We start from the raw sequence: 27982 nt of genomic DNA on the forward strand, positions 1-27982 counted from the left end.
TTAAATTACATATGTAATTTATGATTTATTGATGGTCATTAGCAAAATCAAAATGAAAAGAAATATTTCTATTGCAAAGGAGAACTCCGCTTAAAGAGAGTGTGTTCAAAATACTGCCGTGTCTTCCAGCGCAGCCAAGCCCCTCCTCACGCTCACAGTGGGATATTAGCATGTTTCTTCCAGGGACTGGACTGTGTTTTACTAGCCAGCACATCTAGGTCATGGCAGATGCGCACACGGGTGCTCGAAGGTTGTATGATATCATCAACAAACCCTGTAAAAAACAAAAACAAAAAACCCTAACCATGAAGTGTTCACCTCTTGGCCTTCTGTATCTAGGCTGTAATGCAAATTTACAAAATCAAAACAATATTTGGAATTAACAGTTCACACGTGTCGTGGTTCAGCCTCAGCTGGCAACTAAACACCACGCAGCCGCTCGCTCACTCCCCCCCAACCCTGTGGGATGGGGAAGAGAATCGGACGAGCAAAAGAACTCGTGGGTTGAGATAAGCACAGTTTAATAATTCCAATAAAATCATAACAATTATTATGATAATAATGACAATAATGTTAATATAATAAAATGGAGAAGGAAGGGAAAGAAAAAAGGAAAAAAACCACAGAAACACGAACGATACAACCACTCACCACCTGCCGACCGACGCTGCCAGTCCCCGAGCCACGATTGCTGCCTCCCTCCCCCGGCCAGCTCCTCCCAGGTAACATACTGGGCATGACGTTACATGATATGGAATATCCCTTTGACCAGTTTGAATCCGCTCTCTTAGCTGTGCCCCCTCCCCTCCCGGCTTCTTGTGCAGCCAGCAGAGCATGGGAAGCTGGAAATGTCCTTGACTAGTACAAGCGCTACCCAGCAACAGCCCAAAACATCTGTGTGTTAGCTCAACATTTTTTTTTCCCATGCTAAGTTCAAAGCACAGCACTATACCAGCTAGAGTGAAGAAAATTAACTATCCCAGCTAAAACCATGACAACACGTTACAAATTAATGTAAGAATTTAATTTAGAATAGCCTGAAAAGGAAATATTCCTGTGTCAATAGTTTTTAAGTTAGAAACATTTGCTTTTCTGATTTTTGCAAAAGTTAGCAAGCCAAAAACTTCTGAGGAGGGGGCTTTGCTCACTGAGTACTGCACCTGTTACTGCAGAGTTTTAGCCATCCCATCTCCTTCTATCTACTACAATAAGTTGATTTAAAGGTCTGAAGTATTGATTGGAAGACACACCCTGTGACTTTGCACATGCAGGAGTCTGGTCTTTTTCTGGCTCAAACAGCAGTAATAGATAGTCTACTGTAAAACCGGAGGGCGCAATACTGGATATACTGGTTGTGGTGGAAACCAGCTTGGCTAAGTTGCTCCAGCTCTGTGACACTATTAATGGGATTTAAACAAAGCACAAAACTGATCAACAGAGTAAGCCAGCATAACTCGAAACAGAGCGCGCCAACCCCAGAGTCTACAGAACTGCCTTCTAGAGCACAGTTAATGCTTCAAAGCCAGAAGTAAGATTCAGAAGTAAAAACAGCGGAAAAATTTACTCCAAAGAGTCCTGGGGAACATCACTGAACTGGGCTAGACTATAGGACTGTCAAATAGATTGTCAAAGCACCCATACTTTTAAGGAAAGGGCTGAGTTTTGAGATGCTTTCTAATATCTACAACATGGAAAATACGCTTTTCAGTGCAGTCGCCACATCTCACCAGTCTCCATCTAAAGAAGTGTTTTCTGTCTAGATGTGTTTTACCTTCACTTGCACAGCTGTGGTTAAGCCTCACCTTTCTGACTCAGACACAGATGTCTTGCCTAAATAACATAGTCATTAGCAAAAAGTTTACTCAGGAGCTACAGATGCATCTACGTGCAATGGCAAACTCAAAAGAGGGGACACAACATGTGAGATAACCATACCTCTCACAGCTGCCGGAAAGGGGTTTGCAAACTTATCCACATACTCTGCCTCTGCATCTGCCTCTTTTCCTCTGAAAATGATCTGGACAGCACCCTAGAAAGGTAAAGCCTACAGGTCAGTGGCGGTAGCTCACCCTGTACAGAGGAAAGCTGTCTGCTTTACCAGTCTCGTCCCCCACCACAGCATACAAATGCACATTCAGGTACGCTGCTTCAGGATAAAAACCCGTTGTCTTCATCTTGCCAGGCCGCCTCTATAACGCCACAATAAAGGTGGCGATGGCAGCTGCGCCCCAGCGTGAGAGTCAGCCCGAATTTACCTTTGCACCCATCACTGCCACCTCAGCGGTAGGCCAGGCGTAATTTGCATCTCCTCTTAAATGCTTTGAACTCATCACATCATAGGCACCCCCGTAGGCCTGGAACAAAACCCAAGGGATTAATTAGTGTGAAGTGACCTTGCAGCAGCAATAGCCTGCATTCTGGTTGCAGCTTTTACTGTTCCAAAGTCAAGCAAGTGGGACGAAATTTTACCTGAAAGAGCACGAGTGTCTCCATTTTGCTACAACAATCTTCTAAGCCTAGACATCTCTTTAGCTAGAACCTCAAAAGAGCAAGGAAGGGGGCTGCTGGTAACCAAGGCCATTCTTCATGGCAGATAAGGAGGCGTCTGCATATACCTGGAACACCAGGCCTCAACCCGCAGCCTCTGCACATGCACACAAACAAACCAGTCGGTGTACTTCTGGAATTTTCTGACCAGGGAATGCAGCACTCAGACTCTGCAGTGTTCCACTCTGGTACTGGAAGTGGTCCAGACAGCAGTGATGAACAGAAACCACAGAACTGCAGCGCTAACTGCAGTAGAGCCTGTTTCAAGGCATTAATGAAAGCTACAGCAAGGCTGCAAGCTTGGGAAGTGCGGACTGGTAATATTCAAAAGAACCAGAGAAGGCAAAGGGACAGAAAGAGGTAGGATTCTTTTTTCCTTTTTGCTGTGGTAAGTCAAAAGCCTATCAGGAAAACAAGCAGGAAGGGCAGACCAGCAAGAAAAAAGCTAAGCCTTTTAGGACCCAGAAGGTCCCCAGAGCTTATGGCAGTGCGGTGTCAGGTGCCTTACAAAAAAAGAAAGTTAAGTAGACTATAGCAAAAGTATATATGGATGAAGAGAAACCACACGAGCACTATATCTGCAGACATGGCAGAAGAAAGATACAATCAGCACTGACTAGTTTTGGAAAAGGAGACTGAAGTGGCAAGAATAGAGAAGATGGCAAGGATGTGCTGTGTGCAGACAGATGGCATGTCCTCAGTGAGACAAGCTGGGTGACAGAGGACAAATACTTGACTGAAGGCCTTCCAGGAAGAAAGCAAAGAGCAGAAACACGTGATTTCAGAGGAGAGCGGAGACAAAAGGAATGAAGGAACTGAGGTAATAGTCTGAGAATAGAAGAAATGGCGTCTTGCAACCTGACATGAAGAGGTGTTACCAGATGGGACAGAGATTTGACAGTGATAGAAAGCAGAAGTGGGACAGATGGACAAAGCTTCACAGAACTAAAATTGCTACTAGTGAAAACAGGAACTCTAGAAGAACAGCATGGAATTGTGCCAACTTACTTTTCTGGTGATGATAGTAATTTTAGGCACAGTTGCTTCTGCAAAGGCAAACAGCAGTTTTGCTCCATGACGTATGATACCACCGTACTCCTGAGCTGTACCTGCAAGCGACAAACAATTTTTTTGACTCTAGGGAATTTGCAAAAACCCCACATGCAGTTTGGCAACTGCCATAATCTGTTACCAGCAGGAAACCTAACACCAGCCAGAACCACATTAATGTCCAGGAGAAGGTAATATCAAGGTAATGTTCTCCATAAGAGTCTGAGCAACTCTACAAAAAGTCTCTCACCAAATGCAGCATGTATTTGTATATACAGACCGTAACACTCACCAGACAGTGTCTTCCTAGGAACAAAATACAGTTATATTGATTTCAAGAGTCCAAATGTGACTAGCAGTGAAAAACCACAACCCAGATTCACTTCCCCAGAAGCCCACTCTTCCAAACCCCTTTTTTCTAGACCGTACTGAAAGGCAGCTTGGCTACCACACCAAAGGCCTGTTCTAGTCTTCCTTCAAGCAAGCCCAAGATGATGGACCATAAAAGAGAACATTAATTTCTCTAGAAGGATTCTCACAGCAGGTGCTTCTGGAGAATGGACATATACTACACATAGGAATGCAAGTCATCCATTTTGTAGGATGTGCAACACAGTTCTGTCCTAAACACAAGCCTGGCTGACTTGCACTTGGAAACAGGAATCCCATGTACTTTATTTCTAGGCTTTCTGAATTTCAGACCAGTGGATATAACTCTACAATTACTTTATAGCAGTTTATCTACCTACTGTCTTTTGCTTCCAGCACCTGAGATAACCTCTTAAAAGCTTTTTTTTTTAATCCATTCAGAAGACCTCAAAGTACTCTTAAGTAAAAATTCTTCTATGTTTTTTTTTGTTACTAACTTATTTGGCAGTCTGTCTGGTGGCCTGACTTCAATGCCTCCTCTCAACTGTAATTACAGTGTCAAGTAATTTATGCCTACACTTACAAACATCTGTTTTCAACACAATTTCACTTCTGGTTCTTGTATTTCCCTCCAGCCGGTGGGATTTGTCAAGCCTGCAGAACCTTCCCAGCAGCAGAAAAGCAATGTGATCTTATCCCAAGAAGCAGTCTGAACAGAGCTGGGATGCCTAACCTCGACCCAGAAGCTGGGAAGCACTCACAGACCCTATAATCTAGTCACAGCCTTAGTTTCTAATGCACACTTAGAAGAGAGCAGCCACTCAAAATGCTTCAAGTGTAAGCTCAATTCAACTGTTATCTGAACTATTTACACTGTCATCCATGGCCAATTAACATAAACTCTTTTCTGGCCATAGATTCAGTCCCATTCTTGTTCTAAGTACATGGTTTTATCCAGCTGCGGGATATAAAAAAAAATGCCTTAAATGTAATCTCTGTGCACACCTGTTACATTGGGGACTATTTAAACTCTGCCTCGCCAACACTGTGACATGTTTTGTACACCTCGGTGTGACAGATTCTTTCTTCTCTACTGAACAGGGAAAGGAGGTGATGAACACCCTCAGAATTTATTACTTCATCTGAAATTTCTAATGCTAATAGACTCATCTTGCCAAACTCCTTAAAATACAACTTTAGGATCACTGTCAAGCCTCAGATCTCCTCTCTACCTTTCTCTGCTTTTATTTGTATTCCATTTATCTACTTTTAAACCAACAGTCTATTATGCAATATTAAGTTACCACTTTTCATTGGCTATATGGAAATAGCTTTTTTCTTGAATTCTCAGCAGCTGCAGTGAACTAAGCTGCTGCTTGGTCCATGTCAGCCGAGAAGGGTGTGGCTGCAGCAGGAGAGAAAGGATAGAGGGCAAGGTGGAAGAGGAGCTTTCTATTTAATGCCTTCTGTATTGCTGCATTGTTAAAACATGCAAAATACATTGTATTAAAATAAGAACTGGAATGCTGACTAGTGACATTTTGATGCTTTGATATCTGTAAAGGCCTTGAGGTAAACTGTGGTTTATAAGAGAGTTTTAACCCTATATTCAATCATGTGAAAGACTGACTTAGCTTGTTTATCAGTATAACAGTTCTACTCCCCCCCCCATCAGTTTTCTAATAGGTCATTTTAACATTAACTGCTCATATAGCCTATGCTGTCTCATCTCAGACATTTCCTTACTGATTTACCCAAAGCTTCTAAATCATGGGCATTTTTGTCTGAAAAGATGTCTTGGAGCATGAAAGAAGCTTTCCAAGATACAGGGAGGGGTACGTATATGACTGAATCCATGGCAACCAAAGGACATGCTTGTTTTTTCCCTACATTCTTTTACACATTTGGGCATTAAGTGGAGCAGATGAAGCTGGTGGATGAGATAGTTTCTCTTGCTGCAGCAAAGCTTGGATAGCAGCATGGGCCTGTGTCAGTGCAACGACTCCAGTGCTGAGCAGACTTTTGTTGGAATGCATCTTCACGGTGCCCTCAACTGCCACTCCTAGCACCGCTCTGACACACACACACCCCTGTCCGCACAAGAGCCAGTGCTGTGCTCTCACGTAATCCTGTCTGTAGGGCTACAGACAGAGCGTTGGACTGCTTCCCACTGCCTCTCGGGAAGCCACAGTCTTTGCAGGGCCTTCTGGTACCACACTACCCAGCTTACAGGCATAAAACAGCTGAGAACTTAGAGGGTCATGGAGTCTCACTGTAATAAAATGAACAGCATAACTTCCATACCATTTATGAGAAGGGCAGCATCTCCACAGAATGCAGTTTTTTTTTCCTTAGGCCACAAGCAACAGCTTTGCAACTCTGCTGGGATTCAAGGCAGCAGGACATTGCTTTCCACACCATGACACACCTGTGCTTGTCCTGGCAAACTGGTCATCCCAGCACGCCTATCACACTGCTAAACACTTCAGCATTAACTTACTGCATGAACTGGCCCCCGTCTCAGTGAAGCCCAGCAAGCCTTTGTGATCTCAGAACACACTGAGAGCAATATTTATTAGTGGCATAGTTAGGCAATTATTTATTTTTTCCTGCACTTTTTTGCATCTTTCAATATCCTTTTGTCATGAGTACTGTACTTAGGTTACAGAGTTTCCATCCCAAAAAGCGGCATTTTAAAACCTGGCTTATTTAAGTCTACTACAGTAAAGGTCTTCTCATAGGGTTTTTAAAAGTGGTTTTTACCACCACCACCACCATCACCTCGCCTACCCCCACCCCGCAACTAGCTGGAATCTAATGGCAAGACACACCTGGCAAAAATCCTGGAACATCCACAAAAGTAATCAGAGGTATGTTGAAAGCATCACAGAAACGAACAAAGCGGGCTCCTTTCACAGAAGAATTTATGTCTAAGCACCCTAAAAGTTAAAGAGAGTAAAGTGTTAACCATTCCAGCTCATTTAAAAGTAAAATTAGAGTACAAGCTGCATTCAGTGGGCACTCATTTAATTTTTCTGATCATTGTGCATAGATGCTTTCTACCCCAAAAAGTAGCAGTTTAAGTTATTTTCTTGTAATCTCTTTACTGATATTTTTTTCTGATCAGTCATACTAAAAGGCTAGCAAGTTCTCCACTTGAAATAAAAAATTTAAGTTTACATTTTTAAAAAAATAGTCCAATAATATTTTCAGAAAGATCAGCATTTTTGGTGAACATGCTGCAAAGTATTTATGTTCTGTTTCTGTGCCATTTAGAATTATATTATGTGTTATTACATTAAACCTAAATGCATTTTGTATAAGAGCATCTATCTGAAACACTGAAAATGTTTGTTAAAATTGAGAATATCAAATGAAGACTAAAGTAATTTTAAAACCTGGTGACTATCTAGTATCTTGATAGTTGTATCTTGTAAAGATTATCAAAAGAAAAAAAACATCATACTGGGTCACCTGATTTTCCCGAACAAAAAAAGCACAAACCTCAAAAACATGGAGTGAAACAGAAAGTCCTGATTAGTGAAAGTCACTTCAGAAATTACCTAGTTAGGAGAGAAAGGAAAATCCTTTGACAGTTAAAAACAGAAGGATGATCTTAGCTACAGCTCCATGTTGTGCTTCATGTCTACATTATTTGAGGTCGAACCCCACACGTGTGTGTCTGAAAGCTTTGCTTTTTTTCTAGCTATAGAAAAACGGGAAAAAAGTTACCTCACCCTACACCTGGCTTAACCCAGTTAATTGCAGGCTGCTGCCAAACAGGTCTGCTGCCCCCCCGCTTACGTGCGCCTACCGCTGCTCTTGTGCTGGATACAGCAATCCATCAGTTCCCTGTGAGCACCACCACTAAAGAAATTAACTGGTTTTCAATTTTAACACATCACAGCTGCATTACAATGAGATTCAAGAGAAAGAAAGTGGTAGAAAACACAGTGGAAAAAGAAAAACCAAGCAGAGGGGAGGCACAAACACTGTTAATGTTTCCATCGGACTGGTATAGCCAACTCTAACCTGATGCTACTTTGGGTTGGTTGCCCACTATCCCAACAGTTCGTCCGTTCATCCTGGCAAATCCAACAATGATGTTTCTGGCATAGGAAGGCATGATCTCAAAGAATTCCCTTTCATCAGCAATCTGCAAGGGTGAGAGTTTGGCAGAGCCCTCATCAGGACATGTATATATATTTATATACGCAGGTGAAGACAAAATCAGTTATGTTAGTATCAGAAGTTTTAAAACATTTCAGAATTTGCAAAAAAAAAAAACAACCAAACCTTTTAGTCGTCTTTGCAGCCTTCACACCAGGAAGTAGCTAGTGCTGCACTTATTAGCAAAACTGCCACTTAAGCATTCCACCAGAGAACATCTTTATGACTTTTCCTCTGTACTGAGCCTTTTTTCCTAGCTTGCAACAAATTAAAACTTCAAATCAGATGTTAAGAACGTCTTCCTCACGACTTAATTATTGGCAAACTACACTCTCAAAGAACAATTTCCAGTGATAAAGAGCAAATGGTACTTTATGGAGCTCAGACACTCTCCGTGACATGTTTAATATATACTCTATGTTTTTGTGAGCTCAGAGCCCTTTGTTAACAGAGACCAACATGGCACGGTCCACTGTGTGTGTCTCCCACCTGCAACAGCGATGCCCTGGCAGCTGCACCTCTCTGGGGTTGAAGTTCCAGTGTGTGCTCGGCAAAGTAACATCCACTGGTGTGTAACACAGTGTCAAAATTCACATGTTCAAAAGCTATCATAATTATACATAGAGCAGTAGCGACACCTATACATGGCTGGCTAGTGTCTTCTAGAATTCCTTGTTTTCGACTGTTTATGACAACTTTGCCTATACAGGCTGCAGTTTGCCAGTTGTTTTTGGGACTGAGGGAAACGAGAAGTTGTGAAAAATAAAAGTATTGTTAAAGTAGGGTTATTTCCTTCCTTAATACTTTTCAAAGTCTGTGGGAGGGACTTTTTTTCCCCCTCCTAATTCACTTTTTTTTTTTTTTAAAAACCTTTTACCTTGGAACAGTTTGTACTGAAATTCAGAATGAAAGCATCCAGAGATTCAAAACATCCTGAGCATGCTTTCTCCACTAAAATGAGTCTAAATGCAGCCAGCAGCAAACTGAAACCTGTTAGCTGAACGCACGTGTGGCGAGAGATGGGCAAATAAAATAGCAAAAGGGAGAAATCTGTAAAGGTCCTGCAAATACAGCTGAACTCCTCCCACCACCTTGCATATGCTGCTTGTGAAATGGAGCTACTCTGTGCTTCATCACGCACCTCAGAACCCTGGGTCATCTGCGACTCAACAGCTGAGTGCTAGAAGCAGCAACTGGAAATGTTAATATTCACAATTCGGCCCCTCAGGGTGCTCTACAGGGGGCTGGAACAGTTTCATGTGATAAAGCTTCTTTTACAAGCACGTTCTCTGTCCAAGCATTTATCACCTTGTTAAAACTGGAGAAGTGAAGTACTCAAAGTTAGGCAAGTGAATTATCAGCATTGCCTATGCTGCTTTAATAAAACTTCCACTGTTTTATAAATGGCAATACTGGCTTTCAGGTTTCTTAAACAATAGCAAGATGTCTCCTTCCCTGCCACCCTCCCAAGGGATCTGCCTCACTTAATGTAAGTTCAGTATTGGAGTTTCCAAGCCTCTGAGTGCTTGACTTGTAATTAAGAAAAATACATTTTGTACTGTCCGTGTATGTAACTGTCTCTTAGACTAAACAGAGAAGGGTAAATCTTTGAATGCACTCTATGTAGTTTATCACCTTTTATAAAAAAAGTGATGGAATTCAAGACAGTCATAACAAGACGCAGGGACAGGGGCAAGTGAGAGAACTCAAAGCTGAGGGTTCTTTTAAGCCCAGAGAGAAAACTGAATCACAGCTCTTTCATCTGTAAGTTAGCCATGCGGCGTTAGGAAGATGTATCCTGAAAACAAACCTTAGTATTCCTTTCATCTGCTAAAAATCTTTTTTTCTGCAGTTTTTGTTGTCCCTTCATTCCTGGCTACAACACAGGTAAAAATAGTAACTTGTACTGTAATTAAACTTTTAGTAACTAAAAAAAAAAAAAATATCTTGAGCACCATTCTATTTGGTTCTTTCAATTATTTATACACAGACTATAATATGTCCATATTAGTCTCGACAATGCTCACACTAGAAGACTTACGGAGTGTATGATATCCAGCATATCATAGGCTTTAGTAGATTCAATGGGGACAATGGTATCCAGCTCAGGAACCAGACGGTCACTGCAGAAAGTAAGGGTGAGCAACAATATTTACCAAGACAAAAAAACTCAGGCAAACAATTCCACCTCTCTGAGACTTCCTGGCAGCTGCTTCTCAAATATGGGGCAAAGGAACAGGCCAGTTGTGCCTCATGCCACTGAGGCCTCACGTACCAGGAGGACAAAAGCCTGACCAATCTCTTCCTGAAGGAGACATCTCTTCTGTAGGCACCTATGCTTATGAAACCACCTCCCAGAGATACTATTTCTCCTCTTTGACTAGAAGAGCCGAATACTACATATGCTGAGTATCAGCGGGGAACTGGAGAGCCAGCAACTGCCACAAATGGCAGTCTGCAGGGGGCACTGGAGGCGTGTTGGACACAAGTTAGCAATGGGGAAAAGGCTTTGGTAGCAGGAGCGTGAGCAGCAGAGGCAGAAGAGCCTCCTTCACCAGCGGCTCCCGTCCTTAAAGCTGGACAGGCAGAACGGTTTCTCCCAATGGCAGAGCAAGGCTTCCTGTAGCATACCTGGATCAGCTGTGCACACAAAGTTTCGGAGCAGCTCATTTGCAATTCTGATCCTTTCCCTGCCCACGCTGTGCGCCTGTGATTTTGAATACACTTAACCATAGGAAACCTTGCCATACTTATTCCCCCTGCCACCAAAACAAGCAGAGATTCATGGGTGGGGAACACATCCGCTCTCAGCTTCTTCAGTTGAATGGCTACGTTTAAGGAATCTTTACTGTTACTCTGCTTAACTCAACGGTGATGGGCTTCATGTGGAGCTTTACATTTAACAAAAGTGCTGCCTCCCTGTTAGCAGCTGACACTATCAGTGACCTCCATCTTTGATCATCTTAGCTTCATTAAGGACCTGCAAATGTCAGCATTCACCGGGTCTTTGGATTCATTCACGGTCCCAACGGGGGTTTGTGTGTGGTGTGTCAATTTTTCTAGGTCACCTCTGAGAAGACTTTTGTGCCATTCCATAAATATACTGATCTACATTTGTTATAAAAATGGTGTTCCTGTGGAGTTCCTATTGAATTACCATTTTAACAATGCCGTGATTTTGTACATTTAAAACAAGACAACACAAGGCTCTAGACACCCAATCTGAAACTGAAGGAAGTGATCTGCAGTTTGTCAAAATCAGGCAAAGATAAATAATGCAAGCCCCAGGGCTGCCTGTGCTCCCTCACACAGCAAGACTACAGAGGCACAAATCCTTGCTGAGAGAATAGGAGATATATTTATCAATAGAATAAAACTGACAGCAACACTTCACATATTTTTCCCATGATTAAGAGTATTGCATGCAAATATTTCCATAAAATGATACAATGAGACCATAATCTGATGAAAGCAATAAATTTTAACATATTAAATCCCAAACTACAAAAGACTAAAACTTTTTCTGTCCATAGAGTAGATATGAACATGCTCTAAGTTCTGTCCACTACCTGTGGTATCGCAAAGAATCAGGAAAGTAGAAAAACAAAATTATTGCTCCCATAAATTCACAGTGCTGTAGAGTACTGAAGGAAACTACAATGGCATTAAAATGAATACCCACCATCAAAATGAAGACATTACCCAGGATATCACAAGTTTCAAAATCTCCTTCAAATCATCACAGGAAGAGGCCACAGGAGCTTGCTAGTAGAGTCACTGAACTTAAGAGGTTGAGAACTGTGTCTCTTACAGATCCCACTTATCAGAAAGGAACCACTGCTCACCATCAAAGCAGTCATCTGAAGCCTGCAACACTCACCCCGATTGATACTGGTTTGCGTTCAGTACAAAAGGGAAACTGTACGCGGTTACCAAGAATTGATAATAACCTCCTCCAGAAATTTGTATGCATACTTCAGGCTTTAGAAGAAACAAAATTGGTTTATAGTCAAAGACACATAAAGGTAAAATCACACCACACAATATACGAAATGCCATGAACTGGACACCCTTCAAAGGTAGAGGACATATTCACCACTAGTCAGTCAACTTGGTACTATAAGGAACCTTCTAATTCTTTAGAACCCAGGCCACTGACATAAAAAATTCCAACTGACAGAAGTTTCAGCAACCAAGACCGACATTTTTCAACACCATAAAGAACCTACCCTTCTTGGGGGGGAAGCCAAAAAACCCTGAAATCAAACAACCCACCAGCTTCTGGACTTAACAATGAAGGCAAAAATGTTACATTTAATTTGCATTATTCATGGCAATTTTTTGCAGTGCGAAAATGATGCAATAAGAAATTAATTACTCTAGAGGAATGGGCTTTGACTGGAGCAGTGGTAAGGATCAAACACATCAATTCAAAGCAAAAGGAGTCTGTTAAGATGTCGGTATGTCCAGATGAAATATTACCAATGTAAGCATTAAGACCACAAATGGCAAAAATACTGGAGATGCTGCTACAAAAAAAGGCAAATTCAACAAATAGATCTGTCTTCCCATGTACAAAGACTACTAAAATTCTTAGCACAAATTGAGCATTTATTATACTGTGATCCTCTAATAATGTATCTAGTGCTACATAAAAGATTGTTTCCCTTAAGAAAATAAAGAATTGCTCGTATGCTTGTAGCTACAATGTAACTGACAGCTTCTCACAAGAAAACAACTGCCTATTATGAGATACATTGATTAAAAAAAACCAGACTTGCTTCTATAATGAAATTAAAATATCAAATTCAAGTCTACGGAGGGTAATTATCCCATTACAACTTGTTGAATGCTTAGAAAGAACATGATGACCTCAGAGATAATCCTCCAAATAACGTAAGAGATGTGCTTCAGTTTGTCACTATCAGACCAGAACAGTCTTCCAGTTTAATAAACTCCTACAGACCAACATCTTAGAAAAAATTAAGGCCAGTAACTAATCAGCCTGTCTGACCATTCTCTAAAAGTAATTGGGAAATTTATTTCTCTGATAGTGAACAATGTATTTCAGGCACCAGAGCAGTGATTTGTAGAATTGATCCAAAAAAACCTACCCAAACAAACTCTGCCAAAGACATTGCAAAGAACAGTGAAGCCTGAAGAGAAGATAACCTTCCTAACTCACACGTTAAAATCTTCATGCATGTAAGAACCACAAGACATAGATCACACACATCTTTAGAACTGAAAGTAACAAATTCAGGAGCAGCTCCCACACTGGAGAAGGCAACAACCTCTTATGGGCTCCCTACAGATAGGGCTGAACTGGGGGTGCAACTGGATCTCAGGTCAAAATGCTTTTATTCCATCAACATTCTCTGTCTGTGACACTACTAACAAGGCTGTCTACTCCAACAGTTCCATGCTGGCTCTCTGGCTGTCCCTCTATCTCCTGGAAAAATTCTCTCATAAAAATCCAGCCACCATTTGTCCCCTCTTGAAATGACCCAAGTGCTTCCTATGTTATGTTGCCAACTACACAATGAGCCTGACAGACAAGTGCCTAATACTAAAACTTTCTGCCTTCTTCGCCTCCTTGCTGCTTCCCCAGCCCTAACCTTAACGAACAGAACCTACACGACAGACATGTAACTGACAAAGCAGGGCAAGTTCTCCCCACTTTTGTTCACTGTGCTATCTTCTGCCTCGCTTGCTTGTTTCAAGGGACTGTGACATCTGTACAGAGATTACCCATATTCTGTACACAGCCTCCATAACGTTGCTTTCAGAAAATAAATCAAGAAAAAAATCTATCAGTGGGCACATACATATGTACATATGCATGTTGAAACACCTCCCATATTCACATGTTGCAATGCAGAATCATCAGCCAAGATCCCAGACACAAACCAGTCATCTCTCTACACTCCTTGAGCCAGAGGAGCCACGAAATTAGGCTGACAGAGACCACAGACCTCAGCCAGTCTCCTCTTACCTGGGATCATGGCATTCACAGACTGGAGCTGGATCACGGTTGCTAAGAGGTAGGTAATTAAAGAACTCTCGGAGATTCAGTAAAGCATCTATATCATTATCAAAGGCTCTGTGCGCGACTCCTGGAAAGAGCCAGTTAAGCAGTTATTGAAATTACTTTGCAAGGTTTCATTTTCAAGCAAGTACCAATAAAGATACAAAGTAACAGCAAGAATGTTTAAACCCCAGCTGTTAACAATCCTGAGTTTTAAGCCACCAAATTTTACCAGCTAAAAATATTTAGAAAATGTGTGACTGTATCAGACTTCCTCCTTAACAGGTCTGGATTGTTGATCTCATATTTATAATAATGTAAACTGGTTTATCAGCTGTCACAGACCTAGCTGGATCACAGCCTTCTGGAATTCAACCCAGGTTACTGTGCTGAACTCAAGCTTTGGACTGCAAGTTCTTTTATAAATGCTGGATCTGAGCAGTGACTGTGTGGTTTTGGTTCATCACCAGTTCAGTTCAGACAGAATTTGAGATACCACAGTCATTCTGAGCTTCAAGGAGATTCATGAGTCACAAAGTTTTCCCAGAGGGGAAAAGAAAAAAGTGCTTAATCTCACATTGCCACTCAGTTTATAGTTAAGACATTCAATAAATCATGTTAGTGAGCAAACAAGAGACTGTTAAGAATCTTTCAACCCATGCAAATTTCTGGACAACAAACAGAAGAACCAATACACCCAAAGCCTGCTTTGCTAAGCACTGTCCTCTGACAATGTTCCCCACTCTAGAATGTTTTGTGGATTTGCCACTTTCTCTTCCAAATCCCAGAACTGTCCCACACTCCCACTTTTCCTGTTTCCATTTCCATTACTAAAAAGGACTGGCAAGAGAGCCCTAAGATCCTGTGCTTAAGTAGAGTTTTATCACTTAGACTCAAGTGACACCCATGAGTACAAATATCTGTATTTTTGTATGTAAAAAATCAGCTGTTTAGCTAGAACAACTAGGTCATTTACTTTGAAGATTGGTTAGCATGTTAAGTAAACTACCCAGCTCTCACCGGATACAGCAGTGTGTGTCTTCGCACCACCAAGCTGCTCTTGGGTGACATCTTCATTGGTAACAGACTTAACTACATCCGGGCCAGTGATGAACAGATAGGATGTATCCTGGGGGAGAATAAAAAACACAAACCCACATAGTAAATGCTAGATCCAAGCTGAAAGCCACAGCTTCTAGAGGCTCCCCCCAAATCAGAAAGCAATAGAACATAGGGACAAATTTCTTTAAAATCCACAGAAAATGCAATTATCCACAAGTTATTTGGGAAAGTTCTTCTTGACTTTTCATGAAAAAAAAGCTTAATCAAGAGCAGGAGACCATCTCAATAAATACCCTTCACATGAGGTCAGTTTGTGTCTGATCAATGTGACCAGCAGCAGGTCAGGATATACTCCACACTTACCTTCACCATGAACGTGAAATCAGTTAAAGCAGGCGAATACACAGCTCCACCAGCACAAGGACCCATAATGAGGGAGATCTGTGGAACCACCCCAGAACACAGAACATTTCTCTGCAATAGAACAGACAGACATGTAGTTTTACCTAAAAAGTGCATCTTTTAAGTCTGTGCAGAGGTTCTGCAAGAATTCACAATCACAAACAGAAGAGGACAGCTTGCTTTATTTACTGGGAGACAAATGTCTGGACATAATGTCTTGATGCAAATAGAACCAAAATAATTTTGTTGTTACTGTTTTGCTTCTTTCTGTTCCCATATATTTGATTTCATACACCATGCAATGACTACAAAGGAAGACGGGATATGCAACCTCAACAGATGCCACAGGGGCAAAAACTTCACTGAGCCTGGAATGCTGAGAATTGTACGTACCTGAAATTTGAACATACAGGTAGGCTACAGTTCAGATGCAGAAGCAAGCTTTACCAACCAGCTGTGGCAGAGATTCTTTTAAAATCAGATTCCTGCACCAGCTTGAGTTGTACACAATGGTGAATTATTGCTGTCCACCAATATGGATGGCACGTTGTCTGAAAAAATGTTTACAATGCTCACTGCTCAACTGGATTACAATTGACTTCTGTAGCTGCTGAACCACATCATCCTAGATTGCGCTAAGCCAGAAGACTGTTAGCATCTAACCCGTCATCCCACCTGCTCGCATTCCTGCTGAAAGCACAGTCATGTTTGTTTTGTGCACTTACTTTAAAACTGTGTGATTGGTAGGCATATAAAATAATGTCATTTCAGTGAAAAAAAACTCTACCCTAGAGGAAAGATTCATGCATTAGCCACAAAAATATTTTAGAAATATACAATTTCCACCAGTACAGTCAGTACTGGACGTCCCCAAATGGTAACGTTAACAGGTTCCATTGTACTGCACACTCTTCTTTAACAGAAACCTCTGATTTGCATCTTCTTTTCTTTATTTTTTCCCCTCAAACTTTTTTTTCCCCCACTGACCTAACATCTTGACAGAACAGGCATCTTGATGCTTCTGATCTGAGTTTCTCAAGGTTTTTCCAGGTGCAGAGTGTTTGATTTACTTCAAGTCCCTTTTTCTACAGTGGAAATTGTTCACCCTTTATCAGCCCTACTGAAAACAAATCTGCTCTGTGAAATTCTTAACATGTCTGTATTTCAAAGGAGTCATGGGGACAGCTGGTGGTGGGTCACAACCATCAGTCACCCAACAAAACACACTCTGAACTACAGCATGCCCCACATGTCTCAGACAAACAGATAAACACTCAAGAGAAATTATATCCCAACACAGGCAATCTATACATTAGTGTGAATCAGAAAGTTAATTGAAAGAAAACCCAAAAACTGTTTAAGTAAATTGCCTATTCTTTCAGTCTTATGACAAAGCTGACTATATAGCGCAACTCCTACAGAGCTCACAGGGTTTTACAAGGCTCATTGTTACCCTCGTTTAACAGATGGCTAAATGGAACTAAGCGATTCAGTAATTTGCTCAAAGCCAAGAAAAGAACCAAGTCCAGGTCTCACAAGCCCTCATATATGCTGCTCTATCCACCAGGTAACACTGGCTGAAATAGGATGATGATAACCTAAGATTTACTTACAAACACCAACTTAAGTAAAGACAGACTTTGTCCATCTTTGTGGGTGCCAAGCTTCCTGGTCATCCAGCAGCCTACTTACCAAAAATATATCTGCATAGCCAGCCAAGGACTCCACTCCCTCCTGGATACGGGCTCCTCCAGAGTCATTCAGCCCAATCACGGGTGCTCCAACCATGGCAGCTTGATCCATGACCTGGTGATGAATACAAACTCCTCATTATTGACCTAGTTAAGCTAAAATCCCAAAGCAATCGACCCCCAAAATGTACATCCCCTAGAAAAAAAAATTCCATACATGCCAGAATTTGAACTACCTACATAGTGCTCAGCTTCTCCTTCACTTGTATTAACTGTGACAGTCACCAACTGCTATTGGGGTATCATGTTTGGACTCATTCAGACTGGAGGCTAAGATACACATTTAAGCCCTCTCATGACTTTTAATATTAATCTGCCTTTACTAGCTGCGCATCCCCATACTCACACTGCATTATCCAAACCCTGTGCTAAGGGACACAATCACAGGAGTTTGGACCAGAGAGGTCTGATCTATCTCTGTTCAGAAGAGGTCTCAACTGCACCTTGAACACTCCCTCATATATGTCTAATCTGATCTTAAAAGTTTATTGCAGCGGTAACTGTGTAATCTCCCTAAGCAGTATATTCTAATGCTCAATTATCCTTAGAAGTTCCTTGAGAAGGCTAAACTAAATCTTTCCTCCGGAAATTTAGAAACTTTACTTCTTTCTTGATATATAGTGGACAGGGAGAGCAATTAACTAATTCTTTGCCTCTGCCTTCATAAACATTCAAGTACCTCATATCTCCTTTCAGTCTTCATGTTTCCCTTCATGTTTCTAGACTCAGCACCATCAGTTCAGTCACACTGTTCTTTCTGCATCCTGTTTCTAGCCCTCTGATCATTTTGGATACTTGCCTCAAGATCACAAACAATACTCCAGCAGTGGGAGGACTGAATTCCTTACATTCCTTACATAAAATATTCCTGCTTATTACAACCCAGTAAAATATTTGCCATTTTCATAACACTACAACAGTGGCATTTTACATTAATATCTGCTTTAGCTCCAAAATAATTTTCTGTAAAACTACACATTGTCAGTCCATCCCCATTCTGAATTTCAAAGTTACTTTTCCCTGCCTGGTATTAGCCATTTCGATCATTGCTACAGAATTATATCTTACTTCAGACAAATCTTTAACTTATTAAGATTTTTTAAACTTCATTCCTGCCTTTCAAAGTGCTTGCAGCATCAACTTTGAATTTTATATTGCCTTGAAACACAGTAAGCATACTTGGTCCCATTCAAATCAATAGCATCCCAGCAGTACCAAAACTCCACCCTGAATGTGAATCAGTGATAACTCCCTCTGTAGAGTTCTGAAGTGGCTTTGCTCTTACTTGCTGTCATTCAATGTAGAACAGGGGTTCTTCATGCTTTGTGCCTGTACATCCATTTAGAAGTTGAAATATCGCTGTGCTAGACACACAGAATGACTTTAAAATTTATATGTAATCCCAAATTTCAAAAGCATCTCTGTGGATCGCAGAGCCTCTGTGAGCCACAAGTGGTCTCATTTCCTTATGTGAATGTTACACAAGGCATTACCAAATGCCTTATTAAAGATTAGTTGAGTTGACATTTACTGCTTCTTCTTAGAAGGCCTGTCATCCTACCAGGGCAGGTTAGTGAAACAATTACACTGACACATTTTGCTATTTTCCAGGAACTTATCTATGGAATAATTATTTCAAGACTTTTCCAGACACTGAAGTTCTTCCTAAAACACACATCAATATGCACATTCAGACTACCAAAAATGTGTTCGTGTATTTGAGACTAGACATTTTTTTGCCATACCAGTATTTGTAGGGAACATTTCAGGATTCATTCTCAAAAATACTTTCCTTCATCTCATGGAGTCAACACTTGCCTTGAAACATGATGTCATAGATGCACACATAGGCTTTGAAGTGTTCCCCACCACAAACAGGCACATATTACTAGCAGAAAAGCCACACAGAATCTCTACTGCTTCAGGGAAATCATTACAGGCATTTAGTGTGCTCTGAAACACCACAACACTCTTCTGCCAAAGTACCAGGCAATCCGTAGCCCAGACCTACCTAGCTTGGAGCCTTCCTGCAAGATGCCAAATATCACTACCTCTCTGCAACTCCAGGAAAAAATCCCAAACAGGAAATGATTACCATGAAAGCGGAGATCTCCAGGGAAGACCATCTAAGGAAGAGCAACTTCACTTACACGTTCCATGAGATTTTACATCTCTTAAGCCACTGGTAAGGTTAGCAGCAGCCAAGATCGTCTCTCATCAAACAGATTTCTGCTTCCCAGAATTGAGCCCAACAGGAAGAACTAAGAGACATGAGACAGATACCACACTACCCAGTGAGTCTTTTGAGCTCTCCACTGCCCAGGCTGCAGCCTCCAAAGACTCTGAGCCCCAAAACACCTGATGCATACGAGCCTTCAAACTTTGGAGCCTACCACTGACACTGAAGCCAATGAAGAACAGTACCAATTAGGAAGGACTCATTTTTTTTTTCTAGTTCTGGTACCAACACTCTCCCTGCTTCTGTAGAAATAAGATTTAAAAAAAAAAAAAGCAGAAAGCATCCCAATATTCCAGTACCATTACATCCCTCCTGAACACAAAGAGACCCTGCAAAGCTCCAATGTGAAAGGGTAGTCTCAAGTCTTTCCCAATAACTGCTTGGCTTTACCAAATCTTGATATTATCCAGCCCAAAGTCTTCGTGTTGTCTAGTTTTATACCTTCTCACTGCTGAGGAGCCTATGCCAAAAAGTAGTTATTTCTATCAGAAGAAAAGGCCTTGTGCACCAAAAGCCTCGTTTCACCAGCCCAGACCACTGAACATTCACGCATGAAAAATTTCTTGTCTTCCCCACCCCTGGGATTCAAATGCCAGCTTTTCCAGTGAGATGAGCAGACAAATGAGAATAAATAGCCACAAGCGCCTGATAACACAAGCTCCGAGTATCAAGGTGACCTCCAAGTCTAAAACTCTTTATCTTCAGATGGTTCACTTGTTACGTTTGCTTTTTATAAATATTATACACTTCCACATAGCACTGTTTATAGGAAAGAGTTTCTCCCAAGTCATCTCACATTTCTCCAGCAGGCAACGGCTAGTTAATTTCTATTTGTACTTTGCAAGTCTCTCATCTTTTGTAGCACAGTAGAAAAGGCAACTTCATTTAAATGAAGTGTGTATTACTTGGAAAAGCGCTCTCATACTCAAAAAGCTTGCTCTGCTTACCTGTGCTTTCACATCTTAAATGACATAAGGCAGCAGGCATTTTCAGGATGCCACAACACACACCAGAGTCCACTGAAGTCAGTCACAAATCACCTTCACCAAAATCATTAACAGAACAGATTGAAGAAAAAAAAAAAAAAGGACACTGGCAATTTTGACAATTTTTTGGTTTATTTTCTCCTGTGAAGTATTACCTTGCAGATCTTCTGGGCATGAGCTCCAGATAAGCTACCTCCAAATACAGTAAAATCCTGGAGGGAAAACAAATTTTCAGATTAGGGAAAGAATCATTTCAGTAAAATGTTGTAAAATGTTGCAAGTAAATAGTATAATCCTACAATACTCTATCTGGTATGCTGCTCCAAAACAACCTGACTCCCTTAGTGCAGCCTGCACATCAATCCTGTTCAATATAAACCTTCTTTACAAGTAAAAAGGTATTTGCCAGTGGATTCTATGTTAAAATCACAAGCTTGCTAGGTCTCATTTGCCTTTTTTTTTCCCCCTTTCACAGAAACATTCTCTCTTTCTACAAAGGTATGTTCTTCCTTCATGGACATTATCAATACTGGAGTAGTCTGGAGGGATTTCACCTGTGAGGGGACGGTCCCACTGCAAGGGGCAGCACTAAGATATGCCTGCAAACAGGCAGAAACAAAAAACTGAAAATATGTCATTACTCTATATTCATGAGTTATGCTCCAAGAGTCGATTACTCTTTTATGGGTGCTGTAAGGACTATGTCAGCCAAAACTGACTTGGTGGTGCCCCTGGGCCTGAGCAGTAAGATCTCATACAAGCAACACGAGGCCCTGGGACTGATCCAGAAGAGAAGGGGGTTATTGACACCTACTGGCACCAACAGAGCCCAGAGCCAACTTCTGGTGAGCTTCACTGATGCATTCCCACTGAGTCTTAAATAAGTTCTAAAAACTGTGTGGACAGAGAACACCATGACTATGACTAGCGGTTGACCAAAAAGGAAGGAACATGTCAGGTGGCAGCTTGATTTGGAGGGGAGAAAGGATTTTAAATATAAATATAAATATAGATGTATTTATTTTTTAAAAAATAGGTATATCATGAAGGGGTACATTTAAACTATTTTAATACAAAAACTTGTGTTCTTCTAAAATTAAGGTCTGTGTTCATCTCCTATCTTATGCTCAGGCCCTTCCTCAGAAGAACTACATATCTAAGACAAAAAAGGCCGGGTGTACGACTTGAGCCAAGGTCACACAGCAACAATCATTTTGGCCATGACAGCAGATTGAACAAAGGCTACTTTGTGGCCCAGAACGGAGTAGCAGTTACCAGTGATCTGAAAGAAAGTCTTTCTTTCACTGTGCTAAGACTAACCAAGATAAATCTCTACCTATGGCCTTTCCTCTAAAATATTTTTATTTTAATGTAAAAGGTATATTTTAACACAAAAAGTCTATTCTATCTATTTATATGCTATCTATCACAATCCCTTCAACTAATCAGAGAGTTCGAACCTGAAAAACAATTCAAGTTGCTCAAGTGCCCTCTATCATTAATTCCACTCATTGCAATCCCAGTTGATATCTCCAGCAAACAGCCCCCATTCTGCAGCCTGAAACCCAGAAGATGGTTCTCAGAACTCGCAAAGCCCTCCACTGACACTTGCAGGCCCCCACGCGCTTGCAGGAGCTCACCCACACCCATCCAACTGCAGGGACAGAGTCAAAGCTTGCAATTGCTTTAACCACACAGCTCTCAGTGACTTGTCCATTAATTCTCTTCTTGGTTATCAAAAACATGTTTGTGGGGACTCCTCCAGTCTCTCAGCATATCAATATCCAATGATACTACACTGAAGTAATAAAAGTTTGTTTCTTCAAAACTTTCCCACTGGCTCTGCATTCTTTACTCTTTTCCTCTCTCCCTTGTCACAACCGCATCTATCACCCAATAAAGTTTTTCAAAATGCTTTTTTGCAGCATCTTGTCTGAGGGTGCCCTGCTTCCTCCCACAGGATGTTATGACTATCTTATGCTTATTGGTAGAAGGTAAACAGGTACATTACTACATGGCCACACTGAAATATTGTGAATTTATTCCAAAGTATAAGTTCATGCTATGTAAAGAAACAACAAGCAAAACCATACCTGACTGAAAACATAAGCCAGCCTCCCATTAATCCGTCCACGGCCAGTCACCACACTGTCTCCAGGATACTGCATTGAAGAACAAATTTAAAAAAAAAAAATCAAAGCAGCATCGACATCCACTAAAAAACCTACAAACTTATACTGAGCACTAAGTCAAAGCAAAGACTGATTCTCTGAGAGGACTGGCCTTTCATGTTTGCAGTTCGGGCTCCACAAAGATTTCACCCAGCCCTGGAAAGGAAAACTAGAGGTCAGATCACATTTTAGTTGTGTATTAGCGTACAGGTCAGTGAATTTTGCAGTTTCCCTTCAAATTTCAGCACATCTGGAGTTAAGGCAAATCCTGACCTTAGAGATGTAACTTTTATTAGGACACATAATGTTTTTGAAAGAATGGGACACAGCACACAAACCTTTCTTGAGGTGTTGATACAGGGGAAAAAAACAACCCTGAAAGGTCAAAAAGTATAATTATAGTCACCTCAAATACTTCAACTTGACCTGTCCCATTTTTTCACCCTGTAAATAAGGGAAGAAGAACGAGCTGGAAGAGGAGATGGAGCCTGTGAATCTTAAGATCTCCTTATCTACATTGTCTCACTTTTTAGTATCGGAAATGTATACAAGTCTTTCAAGACAACAGTAGAAAAGAAACTTTACTGGGCTGCCATAAAGGAATTCCAGGCATTTAAATGCTTTTTGCTGTTTGGTATTGGAAAGCGGGGGGCGGGGAAGAGTATATCGTGCAGGGCCCACTCTAAGGGCCATTTATGCTCAAGGTGATCTGTTCTCAGGAAGGTCATACTGGTCCGGCAACTTCTCTCAGGCTGCACAGACAGCACTGCTGCCAACTCATGGTTCCTGGCACACAGAACAGCAGGAAACACACCTGTAGTTTCAGCTACTGCCTCACACAGATGACTCCTAAAAGCCTAAGCAGCCTGCAGAGTGGCCTGGATGTGAGTACAAGTCTTACCCTACCTTCAGAAAGTTCCAGTCTATGCTAAACTAATATTCCAGCTCACTGTCCACAGTTAGGTCATCTGCTGAGAAACTATGCTCTGTAAACAATATCTGCAGCTCACTGAAAGGTGAATTCTGAAGGACAAGGAAAAAGTTAACCCTCTTGTCACTCTGAGGACTTTACTGCTCCCCGTATCTTAAGAAACAGCAATTTGTTATCAGCACTGTGGGATGCAGCATTGGGTAGCATGATGAGAGGCAACACAGCAGTTATTTGAGTTTGCTGGGGAACAGAGTAAAAAATTACTTAGAGAAGAAAAGATGTTTGCTCCTACACTCACTGAGAGGGGAGAAGGTCTAACACGGCATCCTTCCCAGCATCAAATCCCCTCAGTCCTGGCTACCAGAACAAAAACAACTCCTTCACCTTTGCCAGTTCTCAATGCCCCAGCTTCTCATGGTGGAAGCCTGCTGACCCCTCCCTCATCCATAGGATGCAGCCCTACTACCTGACAGACTGAAAACTGATGAACTGGTTTAATAACCACGTAAACAGAGGCTGTAGTCATTGTATGCAGCATGGGGCAACAGCACATACAGAGCAGCTTCTCACCACAGCCCAAACCAGAATACTCCACAGCAAATAAGGCCTTTTGCTACAGGACAATTCATGTTGAACAGTCACAGCTGCATTAGCCGCCTACACACCCCAGCATGTTTGTTGGTCCTTTCTGTATTAAATCACAACAAAATGCTTTTCCCGTGTAGTAATTTATCAGGCATCAGTGTTACGGGGAGAGACTTTGGGGAGACATAGATTTTGTCATGTACCATATTTGTTTAGGATACGTGGCCATGTATCTGTAAACTGCGTAAGCAAGCAGACTACAACTTGCTAACAGACCAGTATGAATGCTTGAATTTCCAAACACACCAGATTTTAAGGCCCTAAAGGATTTTATGACCCTATAGTTTGGCAGGCATAAATACGGATCTGAGTTATTTCATCTGATAACTCTAATGTTACCTGTAGGGAGGCAGAAGCATCTACCCATATTTGTTCTTCATATCTAACTGGACTGACAAAGTTGTAACAACAAAGCTCTGCAGCCTCCTCTATTATTTAAAATACAGATCTAAGACAATATCTGGGGAGGTATTTGAACCAAACACGTGACCTTACAAAAAAGGTATCAACTTTAGACAATGGAAAAGTAAACCATGTAAGCTGTTAAATGGAAACTGAGACTAATAAAAGGAAATTTAAAAAAAAAAAAAAAGAAAGAAAACCAACCAAATAAATGACATGTGAACAGAAGAGCCTATTTTCAACCAGCTGGCTGGCTAAACAGCTGAGGACAAAGAAACAAGAGTTATAGGAAATAAAAGTACCTTATTCTTATCAGAGTCCATCCCAAAGTCAGAACATCTGTGTTCCACAAACATGTCATATTCATCAAAACTGTCAGGGTCCAACAGCAGAAGAATTCGTTCTCTTGCTGTCAGCTTTCCCTGAAACAGAGCAAGGATTAATACAGCCATCAGGTGGTTCTGGTGCTGTTTACTGACCATCAGCAGATGCAGTTTAATCAAACATAGCCTCAGTTGATCTGCTATATTTGTCCCATTAAGCAAAGGCATACCCCCAACACTGGAAATAGCCTATGTAGTGATTATCCTCCTTAAAAACAAATGTAACGCAACCCAGACTTTGAAAAGAAGGCCGCCTCTTGGAGCAGCTCTGTCACAAGATAAAGGAAAAAATTCTCCAAGCCTTTTCAACAAGATATAATAGCATCACAGCTACCTTTTCCTACACATTTTAATGCTGCTATTAAGGCCTTTGTTCTATTCTTACACATGGAACCCTTCCACAGCTAAACCAGTCCTTACCAACAGTTCACGGCTCAATTCACCATGCTCGATATTTGGCTGCAGCAAATGAGAGGGAAAAAGGAAATGCGACAGCCTGTGGGGATTTTCTGACAAAATCCTTTTGTTCATTTTTCTGTTGGACACTGGTACAGGCAAAAGTAGACACGGGGCCAGGAATGTCATCAATTGACCAGATACACACATCCCTTGCCCAGCACTAATGATGCCATGCAGTAATAAACAATTGCAAAGAAGTTCTTTTTATCTTAACCTTTCAAACAAATTCGTAATTTCCAACCCAGGTAAGCATCTGTCTATGAAGGTCAGGGCACCTCAGCTTTCTTGTTTAGGGAATGGTGTGACCCTACCTCAACATGATGTTAAAGCAGAGTTCAGCTTCTCTACAAAACTTCTGACCAGTAGGTGAAAAAGTTCATAAAAATCAACAAATTCAGGAGAGACTAACGTAAGCCATAGATTTATCTTATATAAAACATAAGATAAGATGTTTGGGGGCCCTAGAGACACAGAAATGCTTGCGTATTGGTATGCCAGTGTCCTAAATGGAGCTCAGTGAGCCTGTAACCCTTTTCAGATGTTGTGTAACTGTGGGAGGGAAAATGCTGATGGGTGAACTGGTCACTCAGAGAGTCTTCATGTGAATGGCTATTACTACCTCCTTGATGCCTACAAGCCATTGTGGTACCACTAGGTCCTTGCACTAAACTAAAAAGACATCCTAGCAAGAAACAATAAACAGAAAGAGGAAAACTATGTTGTCACTGCCCTCAGCATAGCCTAAATTCTGAAAAACAGATGCAAGAGACTAAAAATCCAGTTGTGGTCATCCTTTCCATCAGTCTGCTTTATTTCCACTCTTCTAGCTCTTAGCTCTCACCTCTTAGAGGATCAGCTTAGATTTGCAACAGCAGCGTAAAAGATGAAGCCATGCTGGACGATATACCTCCAAGCCCAGCGAAGTCTTGAGCGACCTCGAACTTACCATCACATATTAGGGTAGAAATTGCAGCTTTTGCCTATGCTAGCTTCACGCATATGCACTATAGCCAACGTGACAAAGCTGAGGTAAATGAACTATTATTTTCACTGCCTGGAGTAACAGGTAGCGCAGTCTTTAATGCCACTTCAGGGCTCCCCCGCAAAAGGGCTTCCGCGGCTGAAACGCAAGGCCCCGAGTCTCCAGCGCTCCCGCTGAGGGCGGGAGGCCGACGGAGCCCCGCAGCATCGCTCCCTGCCCACCCCGGAGGCGGCGGGTCCCGGGCCGGGGGCGGCGGTGACCACCCCACCCCACCCCTCCCCGCCTGTCGCGAAGCGGAAAAGCCCCGTTACGGAGCCCGCCGGCGACGGTGAGAAGAGGGTCAGCGAGGACGGAGCTCCTCTCCCCGCCGCCCGCGGCTCACCCGCTTGTGCTGGGCGTCGATGCGGCCCCGGCCGCCGCCGAGCAGCGCGGCGCGACGCTTCTCCTCGATGCGCTGGGGCACAGAGGGCGGGCGGCCCCCCGAGGCGGCCCGCCGCAGCACCAGCACCGCCCCCGCCGCCCGCCGCGACACTCGCAGCGCCGCCATCTCGTCGGCAACAAGGGCAAGGGCGCCTGCGCACGAGGGGAGGCGGTGCACCGCCCCGCACCGCTCGGGGGCCGGCGAGACGCCGGAGGGCCTGACGGGCCGCCGGGGAGGCTCGGATCGCTGGCGGCTCGGGGTTGCCCGCCCGGCCGGGAGGTCTGAGGGGGACGAGCGGCCGGCTGGGCGCTGCCATCTTGGGGTCGCCTCAGCGCCTGCCCGCCGCGGGCAGCTGATCCCTGCCTCACCGAGGTCGCCTTGACCCCGCCAGTCATCGCTTTTGTCTTTGCCCTGGGAAGCTCTCCGACAGACCGGCGTGAAAAGGCATCAGCTCTTCCCAACCTCCCTTTCCTGCTTTGCTGGGATACTCTTGTGGCTTGGGAAAACTTGCGTTTACGGAGCGAGGGCGGCAAGCTGAAGCGTTCGGCTCTCCAGGTTAGCCGCCCTCTCTTCCGAGCGTTACGACCTATTTGTTAGGAAAACGCCATCCTTGTAGTATACCGGCACCGACTGTCTGCCTCCTGTTGACAGGCAGCCTGGCTCCTGTCATAGCACACTTTCATAAGGATGACTAAAATGAAGACCCCGTAAAAAGGGAGTGGATTAGCGGGGCTGGGGAATACACAGACCAAGTGACCTAGCTGCAGCATATCCACAATCCAGAGATTTTATGTCCTCAGTTCCCAGGCAGCTTCCTGGTTCGCAAACGCACCCATCTGCCTACCAGGCAATTTAATTGTTACTCCTGTAGCCCACCTCAGATGCTGACCACCAAGAAATAACTGGCCAGTTGAAGAGAAACTAAATAGTGTTGGGCGAGTAGTGCCCAACGTGTCTACATTCTAAGCATGAAGAAGTACATGA

General features: G+C 42.4%; 1 protein-coding gene across 1 annotated transcript; it reads right to left on the reverse strand.

Annotated features, from left to right (window-relative positions):
- On the reverse strand, positions 1 to 27155 carry PCCB (propionyl-CoA carboxylase subunit beta). The gene is made up of 15 exons (XM_075099475.1): positions 26960 to 27155; positions 25056 to 25175; positions 22698 to 22766; positions 20760 to 20816; positions 17321 to 17434; positions 15590 to 15700; positions 15185 to 15293; positions 14132 to 14252; positions 10178 to 10259; positions 7999 to 8122; positions 6798 to 6905; positions 3556 to 3656; positions 2256 to 2354; positions 1936 to 2029; positions 1 to 274 (listed from the first exon to the last, which is right to left on the reverse strand). Exons 1-15 carry the CDS (start codon positions 27122 to 27124, stop codon positions 153 to 155), a joined length of 1596 nt encoding a protein of 531 aa, XP_074955576.1. The 5' UTR covers positions 27125 to 27155; the 3' UTR covers positions 1 to 152.
- Between the last annotated feature and the right edge of the window lie 827 nt (positions 27156 to 27982).

Source organism: Phalacrocorax aristotelis, chromosome 7, assembly GCF_949628215.1.
Source record: "Phalacrocorax aristotelis chromosome 7, bGulAri2.1, whole genome shotgun sequence".
Taxonomy (NCBI): domain Eukaryota; kingdom Metazoa; phylum Chordata; class Aves; order Suliformes; family Phalacrocoracidae; genus Phalacrocorax; species Phalacrocorax aristotelis.